Consider the following 25,455-nt stretch of genomic DNA (forward strand, 5'->3'; position numbering starts at 1 on the left):
GTGTTACCTTGCAAATCTGTGATGCATAGTGCAAAAGTTTCTTGGAGTCAAAGTGATCCTTATGTTTGATGAGATAGTCTCTCAAGCTGCCGAAGGGGAGATACTCCATGATCAGTCTGAGGTTCTTTCGTCCTACAGGCAGAAAGAAGTCAGATGCTGATGCTTCGCTTAAAGTGTCATTTGTGAGAAAATACAGTATTCAGGTCATTTAACCTAAAGGCAGCACACATGTAAGTTCAGATTTGAAAGATTAAGGTGGCTTCAGGAAACTTTGTGAAAGTCTTGGAGTGACCCAGCCAGATTCCTGATCTGAGTCACTACAGAGACCTAAATTGATGCACTGACTCTGTCTGGTTCAGCCTGAACAAATCTGTCAAGCAGAATGGGAGAGACTTCAGAGGGAAGTCAAGCTTGTATGATTGTTGCAAAAGTTGCTTTAGCCAAGTATTAAGTGAAGCACCTAAACACTTAAAATTTCCTTTTATAATAGATTAATACAAGCCTCCGTGTATCTCAGAAGAATCCAGAAAGGTAAATATTTTGTTTTTATATAAAACCTATAACTTAAGCTACAAAGGGCTTTAAATAAATGTTCTGTCCACCCATTCAGATTTACAAACCAGTCACATCAGAGCTACAATGCGAGGTGCTTGCTCACTTCAGGACCAACTTATGGTTCAGTGTTTAAGGCAAGGACATTTCAAGAAGAGTATGCCACAAAATAATTTAAAAAAAAACTCGAGACCATGCCCAGTCCCCCAGTTTAGAATCTGTGTGCAGCCAAACATTATCATGAATCACCAGTAATCACTATATACAGAAACAAGAGAACAGGATTTGTTTGATGTACTTTAACTCAAGTCAGGATAAATAATCAAAACCACAATCATGGTTCATCATGGCATTATGTTCATACCTGCACTGTAGCAGACTCCCTTGTATTTAACAATGTTTTCATGATGAAGGGATTTGAGGATCTCAATTTCCCGCTCAAAGTCCCGGAGATGCTCAGCTGTACTGTGCTGCAGTTTCTTCACAGCCACCACCTCCCCTGTGCTGTCCTGCAGGGGGTCGTACCTGCACATCTCCACACTGCCAAAGTTCCCCTAAAGCACGAAAATGTTTAAAACAGACACACCGGCTTTGAGCAAATAAACACAATAAATAAGGTCATCGGTAATGGTGCCTTCCTACAAACTTGAAAGGAGTCGATGGGTTCTTCAGACATAATTATGAGAATATCAACTGTATCAGTGGAAACTGATGATTAGTTATGGAAATATGGTTGTCAATGTTCATCATAATTTATCTGAAACTGTATTTCCATCAACCATTAATGACATTAACGCTGAAGCAAGTAGGAGGGGGAAAGTTTCTTGAGTCATTTTATTTGTCTATCCTATCCAGAAAATCTCTTCATAATGCATTAACAACTATCAGACTACGAGGGGTATAAACTGTAAGAAGGATTTTATCTGAAAATTATGAGTTTAAATGTTTGTCTGTGTCCATCTTACTTTTCCTAACTGCTTCAGGAAGATGAGGTGTCGCTCCTCAAAATGAACAGGCTCTTGGTTCTCAGAAGCCCAAGGGAAGCCAAAGCCTCGCGTCCTGTTGGGTACCATGTCACTCTCCACCAGCAGCTCATAGTCTGCGACAACATAATGTCAAAAAATTAGGTAAAATCCTCAATGACCAATGTGTGGTCCTGGTGCATACCATATTTGTATTAACTGCTGACTTTGATTGGTTGCATGATGGTTTGTGTTTCTACCTGGAGTGAAAAGACTGTTGAGATCTCTGATGATTGCTCTGAAGGAGGGTCGGTGTGAAGGCTCATAATCCATACAGCTGTTTATAAGATTGGCTAGCTCTGTCCACTTGGGAGCCGGCAGCTGGTGTCTGTCCTCATAAAACAGGTTCTTCTGCACATTTAAGGAACAAAATTTACAACCTGAGTGTTTTTAACTTGGTCTGTAAAATAATAAAATGCTACAGACAAAAGAATATGCACAGTTTGCAGACATCAAATCAATAGATATTAGTTAAAGAACTTCTTGTACTTCTGATTTTGCAACATAATGCATCAAATCTACATTTTCAGATGTAAATTTGTAAATCAATGAAGGCTAATAAATATCCACACTTTCACAGACCACAATGTTTATTCTAAACAGTCTCAATAATTAAACAATATTTGTTTAACATTAATCAGTATTTTTTTTGTGTGTGTGTCTGTGTGTGTGACCTTTGAGCAGTCCAAAGTGCTGAGTGGTTTGTCTCCCCCACTGCAGATCTCCCAAAGAGTGGTCCCAAAGCCCCATTTATCTGTGGCTAAACTCAGATTTCTGGGGTTTTCAATGCACTCGGGGGGCACCCACGGGATCCGCTCCACCAGAACTAAAGGGCAGAAACAGCAACGAAGTTATGGGAGAGAAGGAAAGTGAAGGCAACCACAGTGTGTCGATGTAGCTAACAGAGAATCAAACCAGAGCAAAATAACGCTGGTGAATTTTATTCCCACATGGCATCACACAGTTGTGACGTACAAGCCCTCAGGACGGTACGTGAAGCTGTGTTTCTCACCTTCTCTGGGCAGCACAGTGATGCTGATACCAGGGTCACTGAGCTTGATGAAAGGCAGACTGCCTGTCTTTCGATCCTCCTCTCGGATCAGGAGGATGTTCTTGGCACAAACATTTCCATGAATCAGGTTTTTATCTTCCTGTATTGTAATAAAGCACATCATATATTTTTAAATGTTGCAAGGAAATCCTAAATATTTTCCAAGCTAGAAGAATACTGTGTCAGACTTAACTAGTTTTATACTTAGGATGGGGGATTTTTTCCTTTTTTAATTACATTGTGTTTAAATGTGTCTGAAATTTACAAACTAGAAACTGAGGAAGTCTTACCAGGTAATGCATCGCCCAGGCTAGCTGCTTGGCCACTTCTAGCTTCCAGGTGATGTTAATACAAGTTTTCTTCTTCTTCAGGTAGATGTCCAGAGACCCAAATTTACCATATTCCTGCACCATCATGTCTAAGATGTGAATGAAAAAGGAAAATATCAATTTATATAAATCCTTTTTTTTAACTTCTATCCATACAGGAACTTCTTTCAATAAAATGCTTTAATCAGCTTGTCCTTAGCTCCTCAGATTTCCTGTGGGTTCTTCTGTGGGAGACAGCAATTTAAGACACATTTTCCACTTATTAATTCATTTGACATGTTCTACTAAAGTGCATGGATGAAAGTTAATGAGTGCAAGTGGTGTCTATATTTTATTTTCCATGTCCATTAGGATTTATGCTTCTGAAAACTTCTTATGTATGTGCTTTATTCACTGTAAATGTAATCCTAAAGGGTCATAATACAGGTTTCAGCACACAGTTTAATCTTTTGTATTGGAAATACATTAAATCATATTACCACTGTTTAATTAAAGGAAAATAGCTAATAATGAAGCAGAAGTTAGTAGAAGTGAAAGCCATCAAAGAACATTCAGAAGTTGCAATTAAAGAATTTAAAGCTGTAACAACATTTTCAAACATTAACATGATATTAAGTATACAATATAATAAAAGGGCAACGAACACGGTTGGAGGGACACCCTGTGAAATTTTCCTTTGGGCCTGAGCACTGCCTCTGGCTGTCCATAGACACAAATCTTACTTTAGTTTCTAGAGAGCTAATGAGGCCACTGTATAGGAAAAGTTTTGAAACCCTTAAAATTTTCCTACCTTTTAAAGATTTATCTTATAAAAAAATACATTTCAAGATGAATTTCTCCATCAGTCAACACACAAGTTTCCACAAATATGAAGCTAAAGTATTTTTAAATGAATGTATAAAGTTTGGCACATAAGAAAATGCACACTTCTTTGTATGAGGTCTCAAGGCGTATGTCAGAGTAAAAATAAAGCCATAAGACCATGAGACGTGTATACAGATCTGCATGACTAGTTTATGTCAAGGCAAAAATCCGGGTAAAGATACCAGAAAATATCTGTAGCATTCTGTAGGGGCTTCTTTTGGCGAGAGAGATTCAGAAACATGTCAAGATAGCTGGAAAGATAATTGGAGCAGAGTATAAAATATTCCTAACGGAAACCTTTTTCTAGAGTACTCAAAGTCTAAGACTGGGGTGAAGATTTGAAGAGATCAGACCTGAGCCCATGCCTACAGAGGCCTGTAAATAGCTTCGCTACTAGCAAACCTCATCTAACCTGGGTGGACTAGACAGATTCTCTAATCCTCTGGAATCATTCCCAAGACGATGGAAGTACTTCCTTGCTCCGAAACTATGATCAGAGTGTGTGCAGACTGATTGGAAAGTTACATGAATACATCTGAAAATGAGTCTTAAACAGAAACTATGGAAAGTTTGAAAAGAAAACAATTTGACCTGCATGAACGGTACGATGCTTGGATTTCAGTATGTTTTTTTTTGTTATCTACTTTTTTCTTTCCTGCCAATTGTTGCCTTAAATCCAGGGATGGATGTGTGTTGTAGTTCCATGTACACTAAGGATAAAGACTGCACTGGCCTTTAGAGACTGGTTGATCCATGGAGTTTAATCTGATCATAGTGGGACAGGGTCAGCAGGTCAGAAAGCTTATGTCCTGTCTGGTTGACTCTCTTAGCAGATTACAGGGATGTAATTCAAAGGTTATTTTTAAACCCCAGTGCTCAATATAATCACAGTTTGTTACACTTACTCTCATCGCCGCAAACACACACACCATAGTTGAGGAGCAAGTGCTTGTGGGAGAGCTGGCTCATCATGCTGGCTGCCTCAAAGAATGACTGTGAAGAAAAAATGGAAAAAAAAATCAGTCCTGTAGCCTAGTTACATGATTATACAATTTATCTATCTTTATCCACTTTCTCTCTGGCTCATTCATTCAGTCAACACCCAAACCTCTGAGTAATTGCGATGAGCCTTGTCCAGAATCTTGATGACAACGTTGATCTGATGCATCGCTCCATAATCTCCCAGCTCCTTCCTCACACCACAAAAGATCTTGGTAAACGTTCCTTGGCCCAGACTTTCATTCTGAAACAGTTTTATTGTTGTCATTAAACTTAAACAGAACAAGGAAGGGTGTATTTCTCTCTTAACTATTTACCAATTATAAAATAAAAAACAACCCTGAGATCACAGAGTCCGAAAACAGCAGTTTTCCTGTCAGACCTGTTATACACTATAACTAAGAGTATCCTGAGATGTGAATGAAATGAGAATAAGAAGTGGTGAAAGTAAGGCTCATTCATCATCACATTAACATGCACACTTACCTAACTTAACTAAGCTTTGAGGACCGCAATTTATGCCAAGCAACAGCAGGTGGAGTCTTTGTTAAGAGGCTAAAAATCTCCCTGTTATCTTTAGCAAGTTTAGTGAAAAGAAAAATGCAAAAATGTTTTGTATGCTCACTCATTAGTGTAAAATTTACTGTTTGTCTAGAAACAAGTCTGAACCTTTCTATTTACTATGCCTGTAGGAAAAACTAAAGCAAGATGTCATTTAAGTTTTGTCTTACGAAGATCAGGTCCTCCTTGCGTATCTTGTGGAAAACCATCTGGCTAATGTGTTTGTGGAGCGAGGGAGACAGAGGGACCTCTGCTCCTTGATTATTTCTGCACACCAACAGGTTGGATTTGTCTGAAGAGAGGTAAAGAGAGACAGCGTTTACACAATCAGTCATATTTTAATATTAAATAAATAAACTAATGCATTAGCATGAATACAAACTTTATAGTGAGTGCATCTAAAAAGCAAGAAAGAGATCTAAACCTAAACCTTAAGGAACTTGAGATTTAGCAATAAAAATATCAAAAGCACTCAAACTGCATCTCTAACGTCCATGATGTTTCTATTTTATGTTTCTTACTGCTAAAAATTAAAGTCTACTCCTTTCTACTGTGGTCTGCAGCTTGAGCCATCTGAACTTTGAATGTCAGTCTACACACACGAATCACTGTCTGACGTTTCTAACATGAACAATTAAACCTACATTTTTACACTAAATCCAGGTTAAAATAGAAGTTCATCCATATACAAAGTAAAGGATGTTGTAGACTATTCATATTTTCCCTGCAGATAACTGCTATCAAGATTAATAATTCCAATTTCATGGACTTGATCATGTTACTGCTCCATGTGACATTGTGTGAATTTGAACTCTGACCTTTCGGGCAGGGTGGGCAACACCTGGTCAGCTGAAATGTGTACCCATCGGTGCGGAGTGCCTCCTTCTGGTAGCAATGCATAAGTTCCTTGAGTGAACCAAAGCTCCTCTTGGCACCACTCAGAATATACTCTCCTGATTCTGTCTTCACAATCTGACAGTGCTTATAGTCCACCATAGCTTCATACTGAATTTCAAACACACAAAAAAAACAACATTATGATCGCTACTGTTATTAAAGTCAATGCAAGTGTTGGTAAAACATACAAGATGCATGCAGTTTATCTTGGTCAAACTACAGTGCATTCCAGAAATCAAATCTTACTGCTCCCTCCTGTGGTTGAAAATATGGGAAATAAAAAAAGAGTACCTTTTGTTTATCAGTATATATAGCCACAGTTTTAAAACAGTGATGCAGGACTTAATGCAACTATAAAATATTACTTCCACCTTTCCCATAAGTGTTTTTCACATTACTTTTGAATGGGTGAGATAGTCTTGTTTGCATTGTTTTTATGATCTGAAGAATCCCTTAGCACTGCATCATTTCCCACCACTGATAAGGATCCAACAGGAACTGTTCTTACCCCCACCACAAAAGACATGAAGTATTTGTCATAGTCCCTGGGGCTGCAGCGAAGGATGTACAAGCCTTGGTAGTTACCCGAGCGACGCAGTTTACTGATTGTAAACTCCATCCTATGATCAATGACAGTGCTTTTGTTAGTATGAACATTTTGTGATTGTACATGCAAGGCGACGTGTGTATGTGTAATACTCACGAAACAGGGCCATGGCAGTAGCTCTGAATGCACTCAAGAAGTCTTGGTGGGGCTACCTCTTTACACAGGTAATGATGGGCATCGGCAACTAGTCTGTAATATCCATCGACTAGCGATACAAATGAGAGGGCCTCTGAAAGCGAATGAAACTCCAGCTCCTTGTGATGCAAAGACATGAAAGGATAGAGAGGTGTGCAGAGAAGGACAAAAATAAATCATTTTGTCATTGATCTGAGATGATGTCGTTGTGATTTGGTATTATACAAATAAAGCTTAATTGAAGTTTTTGAATGACGATGAACAGTATCTTCATTAATAGTAGTAATATTTATCAGTACAGTAGTAGAAATAGGTACTATACCAGGATCTGGTTGTCCTGTCTGGTGAGGGAAACTATGCGACTCTCTACAGAGCCTTCCTTATTGCCTTGTTTGATGCTGATGTCAATCACTTCTGGGAAATCACAGTACGTCTGGAGCTCCTGAAGAAAAAAAGAAGTACAATGAAATAGTCTGCTTTTACTTTCTTAAATCAGCATACAAATACAGTTTCACAGTAATATAAACCTTTTGGTTCTCACCTCCTCTGCCCCATCCTCTGCTTTCCCTTTAGACCACTGGATTCCCTTGTTGCCCTTGACAACGATGGTAACGTCTTGTGAGGAGAGATCAACGACCTGGAAGCACTCACAGTAGAGAGAGGGCAGCAACATCTCCAGACTCATCAAGTATTTGAGCTTGAGGTTACAAACAGTGGCCTTGCAGTCACTGAACTGTCGGATGAACTTTCTGAAGCGATAACGGATTCTCTTCCGAGTCAACAGGTTATATTCCTGGATGCGGCTTCGCATGCATTGTGGCAGGAAAGACTTGTAGCTAAAAGGAAAAGAGGAGGGTGGGATAGATGTTGCAGTTGGTGGATATAGAGGTGGGAAATAACAGAAAGAGGAGGGGATGAAGTCAGTTCAGTGAACACATGCCCTCCAGCCAGGAGGATCAGTCCATTTTATAACAATGATAAAAAATGATCACAGATGAATCAAATATAAAAGATAAATATTTAAAGTAATAACAAAACACAGAAGAATAAATATTTCAAATCCATTTTAAGAAGACATCCATTATGAAACTGTTTTGTTTAGTATAAAGTCTGTGGCATTGCTCTGAGAGATGAGCTGTACCAAATTTACACCAGCATATAATAAAATTTGAGCTTATTGTCTTAAAAAAAATCTGGGGGAAAAAAACAAACAACAAAGCATGCAAACTATGTACAGACTTTGTACTAATTTTGCATCTCAGTTCATTTTAGCCTCTTCTTCACGAGGCCCATTTTTCTCCTGTCTGTAACGACATACCCCAAATAAATTAAGTATATCTTCTCAACTACATGGGCTTTATGAATAATCTTGGTCTCAAAAGAAAGCTGAGACGTGTGATTACTACAAAAGTGACAGAATCAAGATATTACCATATTATTTTCAGTGAAAACCAGAGGATAGTATCCCAGTTCATAGGAATTAGTAAAATCATGTCTGATGAGTGCAAAAATACAAGCTAAAAAGTAAACTTTTACAGATGTTTTAATAGAGGTCTTACGCAGGTAAACATCTCAAAAACCAGATAAACACCTCTATCAATGTCAGAGTCAGGAGAATCGAGGGTTAACCCTCAAATTCACCTTAGAAACACCATGAGGATCCAGAAAGAAGTGAACGTCACATAGTATTTCACAGGAAGAGTGAATAACACACTATAAAGCCTCATGATTCATTTCAAACAAAGGCAGAGTCATAACACATTACCAGAGTTTTTAGATGTGAAATAAAACTTAAAACATAAACAGTAAAAGTAAGACATGACCTATGATGGTGATTTTTTTCTTTGGCTGCTAGCTCATTGACTTTTTGTCACATAGTGATGAGACAGACATGTTTATAATCAGCAGAGTTTCTGCTTTCATGTGACACCTTGTTTGTGTGGGTTGCTTTTAGCTGAGTGTATCTGCGTCATGTTGGAATGGTACATTAGTACTTTCTAGTATGTGCAACGTCTTCTGTACTGCACGGATCTCATGCTGCTCCCTGTGCAGGGGGCTCTTGTGAGGAAGAGGTCAGGATGCAGGAAGGGGATCAAACATCTGCAAAGAAAACTCCAAAACCTCTGTTTGTATGAACATAACCCTAAAAATAAAGTTTAAATACATTTCCAAGATTTTTCTTTAAGTCTCTTATGCACCTTCAGGCCCAATAGACAAAATCAACACCTTTTCTGCACAGAGGCTAATCAGGAAGTCTGTTGTCTCTCCAATATCTGACTCATTTTCATATCTAAATAACATCTTATATTACTTTAAATAATCAGGAAAAACTTGATATTCCATTTGGTCAGTAACACTCATGTTTTACTGAAGCGGTGTACCCTACCTGGTATCATTGTAAATCTCCACTGGTGACTGATCACTCTCTTTGGCCAGCCTCATCATGTCCAACACAGCCATACCCAGACACTCCTCCTGAGCTTCATGGCTTACTGGAATCTGAACCCAGCCATTCAGAAAGTCACTGCGCCACTGGAGAAGGTAAAAGAAAACGAGAAAGGTGGAAAAAAATATTTAATGGGAAAGAAGGACAAACACACAAGATTTTGGAGTAATAACAAAATGATACAATTATAATAATGAACAATCAAGAAAGGAAACCATCAAATTATGTAACTTAAATGTCAAAATCATCATCATAATTATCATCAACATCACAAACAGCAAATTTGTCCAAAAGAGCAACTCTACTGTGAAACGCAAAATGTCTGTGGGTATATGTGTTGACACACACCCCCCAGGGTGTCAAAGTGACAGTGAAGATTAAAAAAAAAAAAGAAAAGAACTGAGATGTGTGTATATGTGTTTGTGTTTGAGAATATCATGATTGTGTGAGGGGTAAAAAAGATAAAGGAGTATCAACTATTTGTTTACTTTGTACTGTATGCAGCAAGACAAACACTACAACACTGCACTTGTTCCTCATTTGTGGTTCTTGAATACTCTTACTAACCCACTTCCTATTTCTCATCTTTACACAACAACATGCTAACATGGAAGACACAGACAGGCAGTCTGTCAGTAAGGCTGAGAAAGATACACATTATCTCCACTAAACAGAGTTTCTTATCGTATTATGACAAGTCAGAAAAAGAAAGAATTTATGGGTTGTTTGTGATCACAGCAATAGCCTTGGAGAGGGTCTGTAAGCCCTTCCAGGAAGTCAATGCAAATGATCCAGACAAACAGTTTTTTTCTTTTCTTTCTAGAAACAAACGTTCAATAAATAGAATATATGCAAAACAACTTTCTTGTACATGCATGTGCACAGGAAAGTTGATGTGCAAACAATTCAAACTAACCTGAGAAAATAGATATGACATGACACAATCATCCATTACTGGACTTTCCATCTCTTTAGACAAGCCATAGCGATGAGCACAGGACGAATTGCTGCTGTTATACCAGCATGGAAAGTAGTACCTGGACAAAGGAGGGGGTGATAAAGAGCATAACTCAATGTGTAAAATCAAAACTTGAAAAGTCAGAAGTGAAGACAAAGACTACATATGACCACTTTCCTACCTGATTCTCAAGTGCAGGTTCTCGTTGGCTGAGTGGTGCAGCTTAAAAATGTGATTAGGAGAGAACCATGTCCGGTCGCTTTCCCTCATTAAGCCGAACAGGCTGCAGTGCACTGGACTTATACCTGTAAAGAGAATAAAAACAGTCAAAACCTCCTTAATTTAGTCAACTATATGTTCAAATGCTTCTTCTGCACCCTGCTGTAATGCTTTTAATGTGGTATGTAGAGCACTTTGAATGGTCTTCTACATGAAATGTGCTTTACAAATAAACTTGCCTATACAATAATACATTTTAAAAGTAGGACCAAACGTAGACATTTCAGAGCTTTGCTGTGTATAAAAATAAAGATAGTGTAAAAACAAACAAAAAAATGATCATTTTTTTGGCTTTAATGGCACAAATTACTAAAAGAAAAATTCCCTAAAAATGAGACCATTTGGATTATTTTAAATATCGGGCATTTACAATTGTAGATTAATTGTAAAAGCGTGAATGTCTCAGTTTCCACAGTTTCAACGCGCTCTCTTGAGTTATGGTTGTGCTGCAATCTCAAATTGTTGCCTGAGACACATAACTACACCACAGGACGTGTAAACCCAACACCTTCTAGCTGCATACTCAGCATTTATCCCCTTCAAGTAACTTAGTACAAACCCTGCATACAAAGTATGTTTTCATACACCCAGAGCTTGCATATCACAACTTTGAAATGGTTTCCTCTCATTATGTTCTTTGGTAATGTTGGTGAAAAATCTTTATTGCTAAAATAATTTATTATTTTTTCATGTGCAATTTTCACCATAAAGGATGATAGTGATGCCAATAATCTCAGTATGTGCAACTACCAACCTTAAACTACTTTAATATCAACCCTATTAGTTTTACATTTTCCCAAAAGTCAACAATCCCTTAGTCTATCATCAAAAATTCATGAACAACACAGAAATGTGTTTTATCAATTGTTTTCAAGTGGGATTAAATGTCACTGTATAGCAGGAAGCATGCACTGACGGCTGTGAAGCAAGAGCAAGGGGACAGGAGTGCTGCCAAAGAGGAAGTGTGCTCAACCACAACAGGGGAAGTAAAGTCAAAGTACTAACAAGGCTGATGTTCAAACAAGCCCTCCCTTTTTTTATGTGTTAAAATATAAAACTCTCAAAAATAAATTAAACTGTTGCGTAAGACATTCAGATTTGGGGGTTGTTTACGATCTTCAGAGGCTTAACTATGTGACAGGACACAAAAAAAATACAAAAAGCGAACTGATATATGATATATAAGATATATGATTGCTTATATAATATGTTCAAATTTACCTCTTGTCCAAGTCCAATAATATTAGATGTGACTACAAGAAAGGTGAAACTGAAAACCTTTTAATTCATGCTGGTGGCAATAAAAACATCCTGTCCCATCCATCTGGGTGAGTAAATTTGATCACAATGAATTCACATCCTAAAGCCAAACCACATAAAAAAAAGGTGCCACACGTGATATAGTTGTGGTTAAATCAGGAAGAAGTCAATGGGAGTAGCAGACAGGCATTAGAGCAGAGTAGAGGTAGCTGTATAGATGGAAAACATACAAAGTGATAGAAAGAAGAAAATTAAATTCAGAAAAAAAGACAGCAGACTAAAGAAAAGTGGAGGACAAAAACATGGAGGGGGGTGTACCAGTACGACAGACAAACAGAGACAAGGGGGTGTGGAAAAAAATTATACAAAAGCAGACCACTTCCTGATCTAAATATTCTAGAGCGGGTGAGAAAGCAGGTTAAACGCTCTTGTTTCCGTAGAATACACAAGGGTTTTGCTAATAATCAACAGCTACAATGCCCAACTCCTCTTCTTTGCTAAGAAATTCCAGCACAGAAACTCCATTTTCTTTTTTTATTTCATCTTTGGTGAGGTGCACAACACAAATAAAAGCAGAACTTCACAAATGTTGCAAGAACAATCGGACATTTGGCTTTAAAATGATGTGGTCTAATTGTGAAGTCTTTAAAAAGGTATGTGAGCATGACACATGACGTTATTACTGAAGTTGGTGAATCAACAACCTAGTAAACAGTATATTGTGGGAAATGATCAGACTATATTCCAGTCTTCCTTTGAATTGCTTTTTGTTTTCCAGTGCATGAAATACATGTTGTTTCTTGTGTCAGAAATGAGTAAGATCAGTACAGAAGTAATGCTGGAAAACTGTCCAACAAATAAACATCAGGTGACTAAATGGCATGACATTTTGAGTGCCTGGGCTCAAAAGAACTGAAATTTATGAGTGACTCACCGCAGGCTTTCGCTGCTGTGATGCACAGTTCCTCCGCTACATATTCTCCTGGTGGAAACGTGAGCCTGTCTTCCGAACATTTAGTCCCACCTTGAACCTTTCCCAGGTGATAAAGGTGGATACTTAAACAAGTGGCCTCCATCTCCTGCTTGGAGTCTGAGTCGGGATCTGAGTGGAGGTCACTGTTAAGTGTTGTTGGATAGGGAGAAGGCGGATCCATGTTTGTCAGAAGAATGCAGGCCATGTGCTGCTTATAAAAAACATCCACCTGTCAGGGAAAGAGAAATAAGACAGAAAATTAAACTAAAATAAATATATAAATAAAAGTCTGTGAACAGGGGGGTTAACAAATATAAAGGGAATGAAGCTTTGCGGATGTTAAGGCTCCAACTTGAGACTTCAGTTTTGTCCTTTATTTTAAGATTTAGCTATCACTGAATTACATAATAATCATGGACCTGACAGGGGGGGAAATGAGAAACTAAATGATTGAAAGGTCATCTGTGCAGCTTACATGATAATTGAAAAAATTTTAAATCTTCAATGTCTAAACTTATCTAGTTATGTGACATAGGGATATGTCCTAAATACTGACCTCTAGTATTACTGATGGCAGCTTGAGGTTTTCTTTAAATAACCCCAATGACCTCTTACAAATATTGGTAAATTAAACATTTTTTGTCAAAAGAACAGCTGCAAACAGTACTATCCAATAAAAAATGAAAGCAGAAATAAATCAAGTCAAGAACAGGCCAATTTAAACAACCACTTAAATTAAAAATAAATCAAATCTTGAGCTGGGGATTTTGGCATTAAGCTTGTGTAAATGCTAGCATGAATATTGGTTTGCAATTAGGTTTATAGCCATGAAAGTTTAAAGTTCACATTATTCCAGTGGATTTGTTATGGTTAGAACAGCTGATGGGAACCTTCTATATATAACAGAAAAGACGTCTATCTTATAAGCGAGACGAGTGTTGAAAACCTTATATTTCAAGGACTCATGGGCTTCTTGTGAGATTTTTGCACAGTTCTTAAACGATTATTGGCAAAAAGGTTATGTCCCAAACAATATAATTTCACTGCATTCAAATGAGATATTTAGCTTAAAAGGTGCAGCAGTGTTTTAAAGTGGAAAAGCCATACAGGTTATTTGTGTGACGAAGTGTTTTAAGCAGCCAATGTATATTTAATAGTCTGCTAAATTTGATGTAATCAGCAGAAGAAGGAAGAAAAAAGGTTTATGGCCAGTGAGACTCAAGTTACAAGTTACACTTTAAGTCAGAGCAACACACTAATCGCAGCAAGAAAAATGCACTTTTTCAAATCATCTTTATCAATAATGCTGATGTCAAATGGCCGGGGGCCGACGACAAGCCCAGAATAAAGGAAAACACAGCCCTCTCATTATTTTGTGTGTTTACACAACGAAGCTGTTTATCATGACGCAGACAGACAGAGTTACAGCAGTTCCATCATTTATCAGGCGTTGGGCGTTAGTTGGGCTCATGGCTATCAGCTCAGCCACATGTGGCTCCTTATCACTGCCCTGTTCCACTACTCGCTACTTGTGAATCTTCTTTTATGGACTTGCACTGGAATTTTCTACAAAAAAATAAAAATATAAAGTATGTTTCCTTGAAAGTTAAGATGGTGTTCCCTGTTAAAAGGATTTGAATCATCATCTCAGTGTTGTTATAGAGTTATTTTCCTTCTAAAAGTATTCATGGGCGTATTCATTCCCTGTGTCTGACAAGAATTCTCTCGGCATAATTGTTTTTTCTGTGCAGGTTTTTTTTTCCCCCCCTATTAGGTGTATCTTTACCCTGTCCAATTTTAGCACTTCTTCCTTCATCCTGAAACTGTGGAATTTGAGTATGATGGAAAATGTAGTACTGGTGCAAACTGGACTCTACTGCGCACATATCCTTAATCTCAGGAAATTATCTGGTTTGATGTTATTACAGGCTGCCTTTTGTTGTTTGTCTGAAACTTAATCACTCTCAAAGTCTTCCAAGCCATTTATACTGTCACTTTGCTGGCCAACAGTGGCCAGTTTTAATCCTTTCCTTTAATCCTTTTTTTAAATCCTTTATGCTCCATTTCCATCCTTTGATTAGTGTGAATGGTGTTTTCTGTTAGAAGCACTATCATGAGTGAAATAACCAGTCAACACCATTCATAGCCTCAAAATCATTGATTCAAACCACCAGGATTTTATAAACTAATAAATCTATTGGCTCAACTTGTGGGATAAAGCTTACTTTCCAGGCAATTAGGAATTTATGAAACATTGACATCTGACATTTTTCCTGCATGCCCTTCATTTGCTTCAGTGCAGTGTGAGTGTTTCTAAGGGTGTTTTCTTCCATCAATTCTAGTGTGTTTCTTGAGTATTTGTAGTCTGCATGTGGTTTGCATTTCTTTACCACACAAAGCACAGAGACCCTCCTTCTCACCAGCATGTCCAAGATTACACCCTCTCGTTAAAACCCCTGCAATCCCTCCTCCTTTACTCTTGTCACTCTGTCTGAAGTCACTGTCTACCTGTGTTGTCTGGAGGCTGTGCAATGTGCTTTTCAAGTCCAGAAAATATTATTTCACCCTTTTCTTGCCACCAATCTCACATATGATGAAACACATGCATGCACATTTTTTTCCCTGTGTAGTCTTGGCATATCCTCTTTAATTAGTCAGTTAATTTGTCATTTGGGGCCTTCCTGGAAAAACTGAATCAGTTTCTCCCAAATGGAAACAACTTTTCTGTTATTACTGTTACATATACACAGATACATTAGTGTTTTTATTTATTTATTTATTTTTTTTTCCAAATACATATTTTTGAACCTTTCCTCCTCAAAATAAGCATAGTCTTTTTTTTGTTGTTGTTGTTTGTTTTGTTTTTTGCACGGAAAACAAACTTTAAGAGAAAACGCCTTCCAAGGTAAGGATTTTCAAATAATGCAGCTCTGCCCATTTATGAACTCTAATCTTGGCTAACTTGGGTATTTTTTTCCCTCAGTGGCCTCATACAGGCCCCAAAACATCAACATCTCTATACCTAGCCTGTCTTCTCTAGAAAATAAAAAGGGGAAACCCTTTAAACTCATTAGAAAGGAGAAAGACTGTACTTTTTTTACATACACAGGAGGGCATGAAAACTCAGTCAGTATTGTGTGTTGAGTTCCGTCTTTTAGCCAGCATCTAAAACAGCTGTGTTCATTAACATTACACATGACTTTGTTCAGCAGTTGTTAAAAAGAGAGCAAATTACTAAAAGCTATATATGAAAGACTAATACATAACATCACTAATATGCAGCAAGAGACAACAAAATTTAATGAATGATGTACAGATGATTATCTCAAAAGCTGGATTTCTAAATAACTGTTTCACAGCCCTGTGGGCACAGTTTCCTTCTGAAAGTGAAACAACTCTTAAAAAAAAAAAAGAAAATGCTGAAAAGCTGTCCATTATTGATGCCATTTATAGAACTTCTTCTCTTTTTAGGGGGAAAAGCTTATATAGCCGTTTCTGCTAAGTGAGAGCTTTTTATGTGACTTCTTGATCCTAAAAGCACTAAAAACCAGTTTCATATCTACCCATAATTTAATAAGTAACCTTGCAAACATGTACTGAAGTTGCTATCAGTAAGATATCTTAATCAAATGCTTATTTAATACTAGTTTTAGGACACCAAGCAAAACCAGTTAATTTAATAAAGGGGGGAAATCTTTCGTAACTGAGTAAATAGTTTATGAAGAGCGTTGTGTCATTTGTTTATATTGTTCATGGCAATAGTGCTCACCCATTTCCCATATACTGCCATAAGCTTTGGCATGCTTATGTTTCCCAAGAGTCTAGTAAAGTGGACATACGCTTTGATCAGTAATGATTTGTGACACATTCAGATCTAAAATTTTATATTTACAAAAGTCTCAAATGTTTTATGTAAATTTTAAACTGACTTCTTAAATCTTTCATTACTCCAGGCCCTAAAGAAAGTAAAAAGAATATATAATAATACTAATAATTTAAGAAGCTAAATGTATTTGTGGTAAATGACTGACTTTAACTTTGTTTTTATTAATATTTTAAGTAAAATATAGAAATTTGTGTGCATTAAAATTATATAAGACACACTTATGAAGCTTATATTCACTTTCTTCTGCATAATATATTTGGTATATTTGGTACCAAGATAGACTCACCAGCCACTTTATTAGGTACGCCTGTTTTGGAGATGATAGAGAAGCAACAGTAACACAAATAACCACTGGTTACAACCAATGTCCCCAGAATAGCATCTTAACACACTGAACCTTGAAGCAGATGGGCTTCAGCAGCACACGACTGCGCTGGGTCCCACATTTGTCAGCTAAGAACAGGCATGCTAATGTTTATACAGGCTCACCAAATTAGAAGATTGGAAAAATGTTGCCTGATCTGATGAATCACAATTTCAGCAGCAACATTCAGATGACTGAGTCAGACTTTGGTGTAAACAACATGAAAACATGGATCTGTCCTGTTTTGTATCAACAGTTCAGGCTGGTGGTGTAACGGTGTGAAGGATACTTTCCTGGAACACTTTGGGTCCCTTAGTATCACGTGAGTATGGTTTAAACACCACAGCCTAAGTATCCCTTTATGACCACACTGTACCCATCTTCTGTTGACTACCTCCAGCAGGAAAATACACAATGTCCCAAAGCTCATCTCAAACTGGTTTCTTGATCATGATAATAAGTTCACTCTACTACAATGGCCTGCACAATCAACAGATCTCAATCCACCGCTTGGGATGTGGTGTAAGGAGAGATTCAAACACTGAATGTGCCACTAAACTGTGTGATGCTACCATGTCAATATGGACTAAAATCTATGAGGAATACAGTATTTCCAACAGCTTGTTCAATTTTTACATTAAGAATTAAGGTAGTTGTGAAAGAGGGGAATCCAAGCTGGCTGTACAATGGTGCCATTTATCATAATAATACACATGAGACTGTATGTTGACGTACTTTAATCGCTTTCAGTTTTATGAGAAAATCAGCTTTTTAAGTGATAAGCCATTAAAGGAGCAAAGCCAAGAGTTTGAAATAACTCCCAGCCAGAAGTTGACAATGTTAACTTTGATTTAGCTCATGACCTTGTATTATCCTCAAAGATTTAGTGTAAGGCTGTGACTCAACATTCAAGGAGGTTGGTCCATAAATATACTACAGGTGAGAAAAAAAGAGCTATTGTCAATAAAGATGCTGATAAATGTAGATAAGAAGAAAAAAATACTTTCACTTTAAGGATGATTCATGATATCTTTAGATTGTTTTTTTTTTTTCTTCCTTCACTCTACATGAACTAAAACAAATATCTTTCAAACTTAGTTTACTTATTAAAATCAAATCCCACTGGGAAATAACAGAAGCAGCACTTTCAAGACTCTAGATGATTGCTATTTCATTCAAAATTCTTCACACGTTTGAGTAGTTTTGGGAGTCGACATTCTGACAAGCCAATTGACCTCATCCTTCCCATCCTTGTAACTCTTTCACACAACGTGATACTTTTACATTTCTGTCTTACAAAGAACTGCTGGCTCTGGTATTTACGTGACTGCTTAGGAAGCACCAATCTCAGCCCGTCAATCTAATGTATCACCAAAAATGTATGAATGCAATAAAGCAAAACTACGGCCGTGACACGTGCCATCTTCTTTAACATCCCAAACTTTGTCTTTCAGATTACACCATGAAAATGTACAGAACAAACCACACAGTAATGTCGTAGAAGTGAGATAAGTAATGCATAAGTTTCTTTTCCCTACTTTGCAGCATGTGTGTGTGCAAGTGTATGCTTGTTGTCACACAGTGTTGGTAACGGTTATCATCAAAGTAAAGGGGGTACATCGTTGAAAAGGTAGAAATGAGAATGATATAAAAGAGCTGTGCAAAAAAAGAGCTTAAAAAAAGACACATTTGTTTACAAACTACAGCTGTTCTCTACAGTAGTGTATATGGTAAATATTGTAAGCTTTAAGTTACTGACCATGAAATGCAGTGGAGGGGATTTAAGGTCACGTATGATGATGTAAGTTAAGCTGCTTAGCATAAAAGAATGAGGACTCCTGAATACATGGAGTTACTGCACTATGAGGGTCTGACTAGTTAAAACGCCATTTTGGCAAAAATGTGACAGCACAACAAATTGTTTTCACTTTGCTGCTTTTTCTTGTTCCACTTGAAACTAGTCAACTCATTTTTCTCCATTACCGAAGCTGACAGTGCATGACCTGAATGAAACTTGCATAATGTTACACAATAGGGGTCATAATGATGTACTTTCCCGTAACATTTGTTTCACCGATTATGCTCTTCCAGTAAAGACCTAAATAAAATACTAAACCAGCTTAACCAAGTGCTTTGACAAATTAATCAACACTGCCTACATACAACTGAAATGTTACATAGAACAAAGAAGAAGAAAAAAAAGGATCATATGCATTTGCTTTTTGGAACAACGTGGCTAAGCATACCCTTTCTTCTTATCTCGTCAGCACAGGGGTTCCCTTAACATGGTATACAGTCAAACTAAGAATCCATATTAGTATTGCTGGTCAGAAATGTGATTGAAACTTTGCAAACTACACAGCTTCTCCACTCAAAACCAGAAAAATAGAGGCATCATTCTGATACCTGAACTGGAAACTGCCTGCTATGAAGAGAATTAAGAAAACTGGCTTGCAAAATTAAATATTTATAGGATGTGAATCAATCAAAAACAATCAAAAGAAATAAAAATGCCTGTAGATAAATAAAACATATTACGTACACCAACAGAAAACTAAAACAATGTAACACAGCTGACTGAAACTGCTATGTTTTAAGTAAGAAATTTAAGCTGCAAAGGGTTCAAATGATCTGGTGTCTAGTGGATAGAAACCAGGCTTTTATTTGTATCAGTGATGAAGGTGATGAGGGACGGGTGTGCTTTAATCCCATCAGGTGCAGCTGCAGGTAAAGAGGGAGGAGAAGACTAGTGAGACCAGAAAGTGAGGGGATGCCAGAGAGACAGGGTGGAACTGTCTCATGACAGAAACAGGTAAAGGAAATGCACTTAATCAAAATACTAGTGTTTAATGATTGGCTGCCAGATGATCACTGAAACTATGGATGAATTTTAATTTAGCACAAAATAAACTTTTCAAATACAATGTCCAGAGGCCTGTACAATGAAGCTGGATTAACATACGTGGGATATTTCTCAGTTACCTGGGTTTACTTACCCAGACATTTACAATTCTAATAAACAGTACTACGAAGCTGGTTATTAACTTAGTAATTAATCCCAGGGTTTTCCCATTCTGATCAGTGCACGTTCACATATAAAGAGGTGGAGTTTGCAGCATCTGACGTATCACAAACATGGAGAAACCCTGCAGAGCAGCATACTTTACCATTCAATTCAATTCAAATTTATTTATTATAGCACATTTTAAAACAAACTCCAGTTGACCAGAGTGCTTCACAATAAAAACCGCAATCACAGATACAAAAAAATACAAATAAAAATAAGTGAAAATAACAAGTCATGGTATACTCCACTTAGCTAACATTTGGAGGAGCAGATAAGTATTCTTCAAAAATATGAAGAAATTTAAGCACATAACCCAGGCCAAAAGTAACACTGTTGCTGCAGCAAAAGCCAGGAACGAAATCTGGCAGAAAATTGCCAACTCTGTTAATGTGTAAGTTTGTGTGATTATACAATATTAATTTATTGGGCAATATATACAGACACCACTCCGATCCCTCAGTTTCACTTCATTACAGCACAGACACGTCAGGCAGACTGCTTCCTCAGTGCCCTTCCTTGATATTTTCCATTGAGTTCATTGAGCTCACGGCTTCAACCCTGAATGTTTTGCTTCAACCCTGAATGTTTTGCATCTAGCCCTGGGTAGCCAAAACAATTATAACTTGTGCATTTACTGTTAAAATTAGCTGCCAACCTTTTCCTCCAGTCGCTTTGCTCTGTTGCTTCTCATCGGCTACAGACTTTTTCACTCACGTGTAAGACCAACGAGATGTAATAGAAAGTTAATTTTCGAAAAACAGTTCCAACTCTTCAGCTTTTACAGAAGAAAAGGCTAAGAAATTATATTTGGAAATTGAAATAATGGTCTACAAAGGCCGACTCTCATTCTGGCTTACTGAGCATTTCCGTTTAATAAGTTATTATATTGCTAGCTAACAAGCTATCATTAGTTAGCGCTAGTGCGCATTCCAGTGAACAAAGCAGCTCTAGGTAATCTATTTTTTGCTAAGGCACTGTAAAAATTTCACATGATCTGGTCATGATCAGAGATCCAAGGTTAATGGTGATAAAGCTGCACCAACTACCTAGTCAACTTTAGCATGAGTAACCAGATATTTTTCAGATACTGTAAATTAGGTTGCATACATAATCGGAAAATTTTCACAGCACTATGACAGAAAAACTAGATCACCAGGAGCTGCTGTCAGGTTCATTGGAAAGTTCTGATGTGAAATTCTCTCCCAGTTTTTGTTTGGTGTTGGTGGACCACATGAAACCAGAGATATGATGGTTTGAATTTGATTAGACAAAAATACAATTTACAATACAATATAAAAAAAAATAAATATCATCCCAAACATGACATGGCAAACATTAACATAGTAATTTATGTGGTTTGTGTTGTACTTTATTTTATTATTCCTAATTATTTTACGACTCAAAGTTTTTAATTCTCTGAAATTTTATTTATCTCAGGTACCTCCTGCAGCACTCCATAGTACCTCCTCTGCTCTATGTAACCAGGAAGGTTGAATGTTCCTTCCATCCATCATAAAGGGCAAACTATTCTGTCATATTCCCAGTTTGAAATAACTGGAGAAGAAAATCTGATGAAAATCCAGATGACCCAGCTTTCAACCAGCACTTAAATTCACCCTCTACGCACAAAGCTCCAAAGCTCTCGGAAGCATGAAACAAGTCTTAAAACCCCTTGAGAACTTGTAAGTTGATCTGTGCATGAATGCAGTATTGTCTGTGTGTACCAGGTAATTCGTACACATATTTAACGATTTGTATGTGTATAAGCCATTTTGAACACGAAAACTATTAGATTTATGAGGTTGAAGATAAAAATGTGTGTGTAAAATATTAATGTTTGTACATTTGTGTAATTTATGCATGTGTAAATTTTTTTGTTTGTGTGTAATTTCTAGATATTTGTGTGTACATAAAAACTTAAGCGCAAAACAGTTTATACAGTTTACAAAGTATGTCTTACACATACAACTACCCAAAGTTACACACAAATTAGGTTACAGTTTGCAAATCATGTATTACACACACACAAAGATATTGAGACAATTTTCTCTTTGTAGAATGCTTTCATTGTTGTTGAACATGTTGAATTATTTTCCTCTTTTGTGCAGTTTAAAGCTAAGTATTTTATCATGTTTTTGGTAGCTCTGGTGAAAGGAGACAGAACTACTGATGAGAAAAGGGAAGGTGGAAGTAGCAATCAGAGGAGAAACTATCAGGAACAGGTAAAGAGGGATGAATCGAACTTCATTATGTTTTGTTTTTGTCTTTTTTTTTTTGCTTTAAAAAGTAATGTTCCAAAACACAAAGCATTAGATATTGGATATAACATTAGATGTAAGGTTATACATTATCATAAGTTAGATGTACCATCAAACTGTTTTAACATGTATGTATCTGGACATTACATTATAATTTAGGTGCTCTACAGTCTTCTATTGTGTACTGCTGTTTAAAGTCTACTACAACACCCTTTTTATAGAAAAAAAATCCTTGGATCATCTCTGAATTCACATCTGGTCTAGGCTACACCCAGGATGTCTGGAAACAACCCTGAGTGAGTTCATTTAAGGCTCAGCACCCTCGTGTGAGAACATTTTGTGTTGGAAAATTAATTCCTCACCGTGACAGCATGAGTAGTTGTGCAGTCCATAAATTCATATTTCTGCAGTTTGCCATGTGTAACCATTATCAATTACCTCATTATTTCAGATGCAACCCTAGTGGAGCTAAACAGACTTGGAAACAAGACAAGAACAAAGGCTTTATTTCTTCACACTGTCTCTATTGAATGACGAAGTCAGCGGGATTTTTTTAGCCCACAGGAAAAAAAATGCAGTTTAAAAAAGACAGGCTTCCTTCTCAGGAATATAATTTTACAATAAAAATTATATTATATTATATTATAAGTAGATATAACCTGTTCGGTGTAAAGGGGTATACTTATTTCACAACTGAAGAGAAGACAGAGGGATGGAAGACTGGTTAGGGGCAACCACAACAACCCTTCACCCCTGTTGAGCTCGTGGTGAGCATTGACTGGGATCGCCTGATAATGAGGGGCATCCCAAGGGGTTACATCATCAGAACCAGGCCCAGGTGACTACAAAGTAACTCTATAAAGGCCACCTACAGAGCCAGATTGCAAAGGCAGACCTGGAAATGGAATACCTAAAACTGAAGATAAGAAGTCCATGGCCAAAATGTCAGTAAAGGATGACATTGCATAACAAAGTGTTTCTTTTTCTTAAGGTAATGAAGTATGCAATGGGGAAGTTGCCAGACAACAATTCAAATAAAAAAAAATATCAAAAATGGAGTTGTCTGTTCATTTGTTCAAATCAATGTAGTTTTGACAGATTTGATCACACATGGTGACCTTCCCTCAAATCATTATGCTGGAGATGCAGTATGTTGGGCATAGCCTGAACAAAACCTACTCCCCACCAGGCTATGTTCACAGCAAATGATTCCATATCAATTCACTAATATTAGTCATTTTGGAACAGAAAACCTAAGATTATTGTTTAGTCTAGGCTAACATAGCCAGCTAAACCAGTAAACCCCGCTTTTTGGAATACCCTCAAGTTATCCATTTAGTTTAAGTTACCATGGTGATTTACCCTGTAAGTGAGCCAGCGTCTTTGGACGAAAAACCCAGGGTTAACCCTGAAGTTACCTCCATAAGACAAAATCCAGCTTCAGACCTCAGAAGTGAGAGGCTTTATATAGGACTGCCATGTGTACTGATAACCACATGGTCACATGAGTTTAATTATATCCGAGAGGAAAAAAATGTGTTAAAAAAGCGCAGATTTGAAGGCTGAACTTTTTCTGCAAGAATAACAAACAGTATATTGGCTTTAAATGGATGTGGCTAATCTGTGAACTGACTGTAAATGATTATAAAGAGCAAACGAATAATGAGGAGGAGGTAAACAAATATTACACATGTAGCAAAAGGGATGTACACTTATGAGTATTTCACGTTTCTGACACGATCGATTGGAAGTTTCAGGCTTTATACGTTTGTTTTGTCCTTTGCCTTGTTTTTATATATATATATTTATACATTTGCTCGGTTGTTAGTCATGCAAACAAAGTTCAGATTTAAAAACTTTTCTGGGAGTATGCTTATAATACAAGTCTCACATACCTCAGATAAACTCAACACACTAGTTAAGCTTACTGTATGACGGCGCTGCCTTCTCAGCAGACTACAATAAATAAATAAAATAATAAATAAATAAATAAAAATCACACACTTACTCAGATTTATTTGATGTTGTGGCCGCTTTAAGTCTCCCAAAGTCCAACACTGCTCGATTTGTAGTCTAGCGAAGTTAACTCGGACGGGGTCGCGACATTAGCTAGCTATGCTACCAAACGGCTGTCAATGGATGTGAACGTGCTCTTCACATGTTTTTCACAACTTTGAAACTCAGCTTAAATTCTTTCATCCTACCCGACATGCTTGTTTTGAGTGTAAATCACCTGCTCACCGACAGCAACTCCTCTACAGCTTGACTGTCAGTTTTCCTCGGATGGGAGAAGATTATACTGTACAGGACGACAGAGATGACGGAGTTGGTGGGAGGCGGAGCAACAGGATGCTTGAGCTGTTTTCTTATCATGTTTGGTTTGTCCGTGCTTGCTTGACACATGAGCTGTTTATTAACAGATTAAATATAAACATCAGAGCCCCTAAAGTAAGGCAATTTTATGCTGAAACGTGAGGTGTATACTGTATATCCGGAGACTGTCATGTATAACTACCGTCTAAACGAACTGGCTCTTCCTCGTGTTATCATATGCGCCCAGAGGGCAGGGCTACACGAGCAAGAAGGGGGGTATCCTTGAGAGACTCGCCACTCAGAAAGACAAACAAGAATGTTAATATTAAAGCCGCAAGCGGCATCCATCGGGTCCGAACCTCGTGGCCCCCGCCACCCGTCTCATACACCTTTTGCTAGCATGTTAGCTAACCTGCTAACATGCTATGTAACATGGTAAAATGTGTAGCTGAGAATCTGAAATGTTGATATACCTAATTAGCATTTTTTCCTAGCACGCTAATATGTTAGCTAACATGCTATGTTGCCATGGTAACAGGCGTTGTAACGTGTTAAGGACCCAACAAGTCAACTTTGGTGCAGATCCCATGTATTTCTATGGAGACATGAGCAAACCGTGTTTCACGGCGAGAAG

General features: G+C 37.4%; 1 protein-coding gene across 3 annotated transcripts in view; it reads right to left on the reverse strand.

Moving 5' to 3' along the window:
* Positions 1-25,112, reverse strand: part of jak2a (Janus kinase 2a) — a 34,292-nt gene extending 9,180 nt beyond the window's left edge. Inside the window, exons 1-20 of one of the 3 annotated variants that reach the window (XM_041969926.1) lie at positions 24,750-25,112; positions 12,895-13,162; positions 10,603-10,726; positions 10,380-10,500; positions 9,404-9,549; positions 7,559-7,853; positions 7,340-7,459; positions 6,979-7,136; positions 6,784-6,895; positions 6,197-6,383; positions 5,549-5,670; positions 4,927-5,061; positions 4,724-4,811; positions 2,916-3,043; positions 2,587-2,725; positions 2,249-2,400; positions 1,775-1,925; positions 1,518-1,651; positions 917-1,106; positions 8-132 (exon numbers count right to left, since the gene is read on the reverse strand). In XM_041969926.1, coding sequence (XP_041825860.1) covers positions 8-132; positions 917-1,106; positions 1,518-1,651; positions 1,775-1,925; positions 2,249-2,400; positions 2,587-2,725; positions 2,916-3,043; positions 4,724-4,811; positions 4,927-5,061; positions 5,549-5,670; positions 6,197-6,383; positions 6,784-6,895; positions 6,979-7,136; positions 7,340-7,459; positions 7,559-7,853; positions 9,404-9,549; positions 10,380-10,500; positions 10,603-10,726; positions 12,895-13,162; positions 24,750-24,911 — 3,057 coding nt within the window. In that variant the 5' untranslated portion in view covers positions 24,912-25,112. Of the gene's footprint in view, positions 1-7; positions 133-916; positions 1,107-1,517; positions 1,652-1,774; positions 1,926-2,248; positions 2,401-2,586; positions 2,726-2,915; positions 3,044-4,723; positions 4,812-4,926; positions 5,062-5,548; positions 5,671-6,196; positions 6,384-6,783; positions 6,896-6,978; positions 7,137-7,339; positions 7,460-7,558; positions 7,854-9,403; positions 9,550-10,379; positions 10,501-10,602; positions 10,727-12,894; positions 13,163-24,516 lie in introns of all 3 variants that reach the window. The other 2 variants (XM_041969928.1, XM_041969927.1) reach the window with 2 other exon arrangements.
* Positions 25,113-25,455: the final 343 nt, after the last annotated feature.

This window comes from Melanotaenia boesemani, chromosome 19, assembly GCF_017639745.1.
Source record: "Melanotaenia boesemani isolate fMelBoe1 chromosome 19, fMelBoe1.pri, whole genome shotgun sequence".
In the NCBI taxonomy this organism is placed as follows: domain Eukaryota; kingdom Metazoa; phylum Chordata; class Actinopteri; order Atheriniformes; family Melanotaeniidae; genus Melanotaenia; species Melanotaenia boesemani.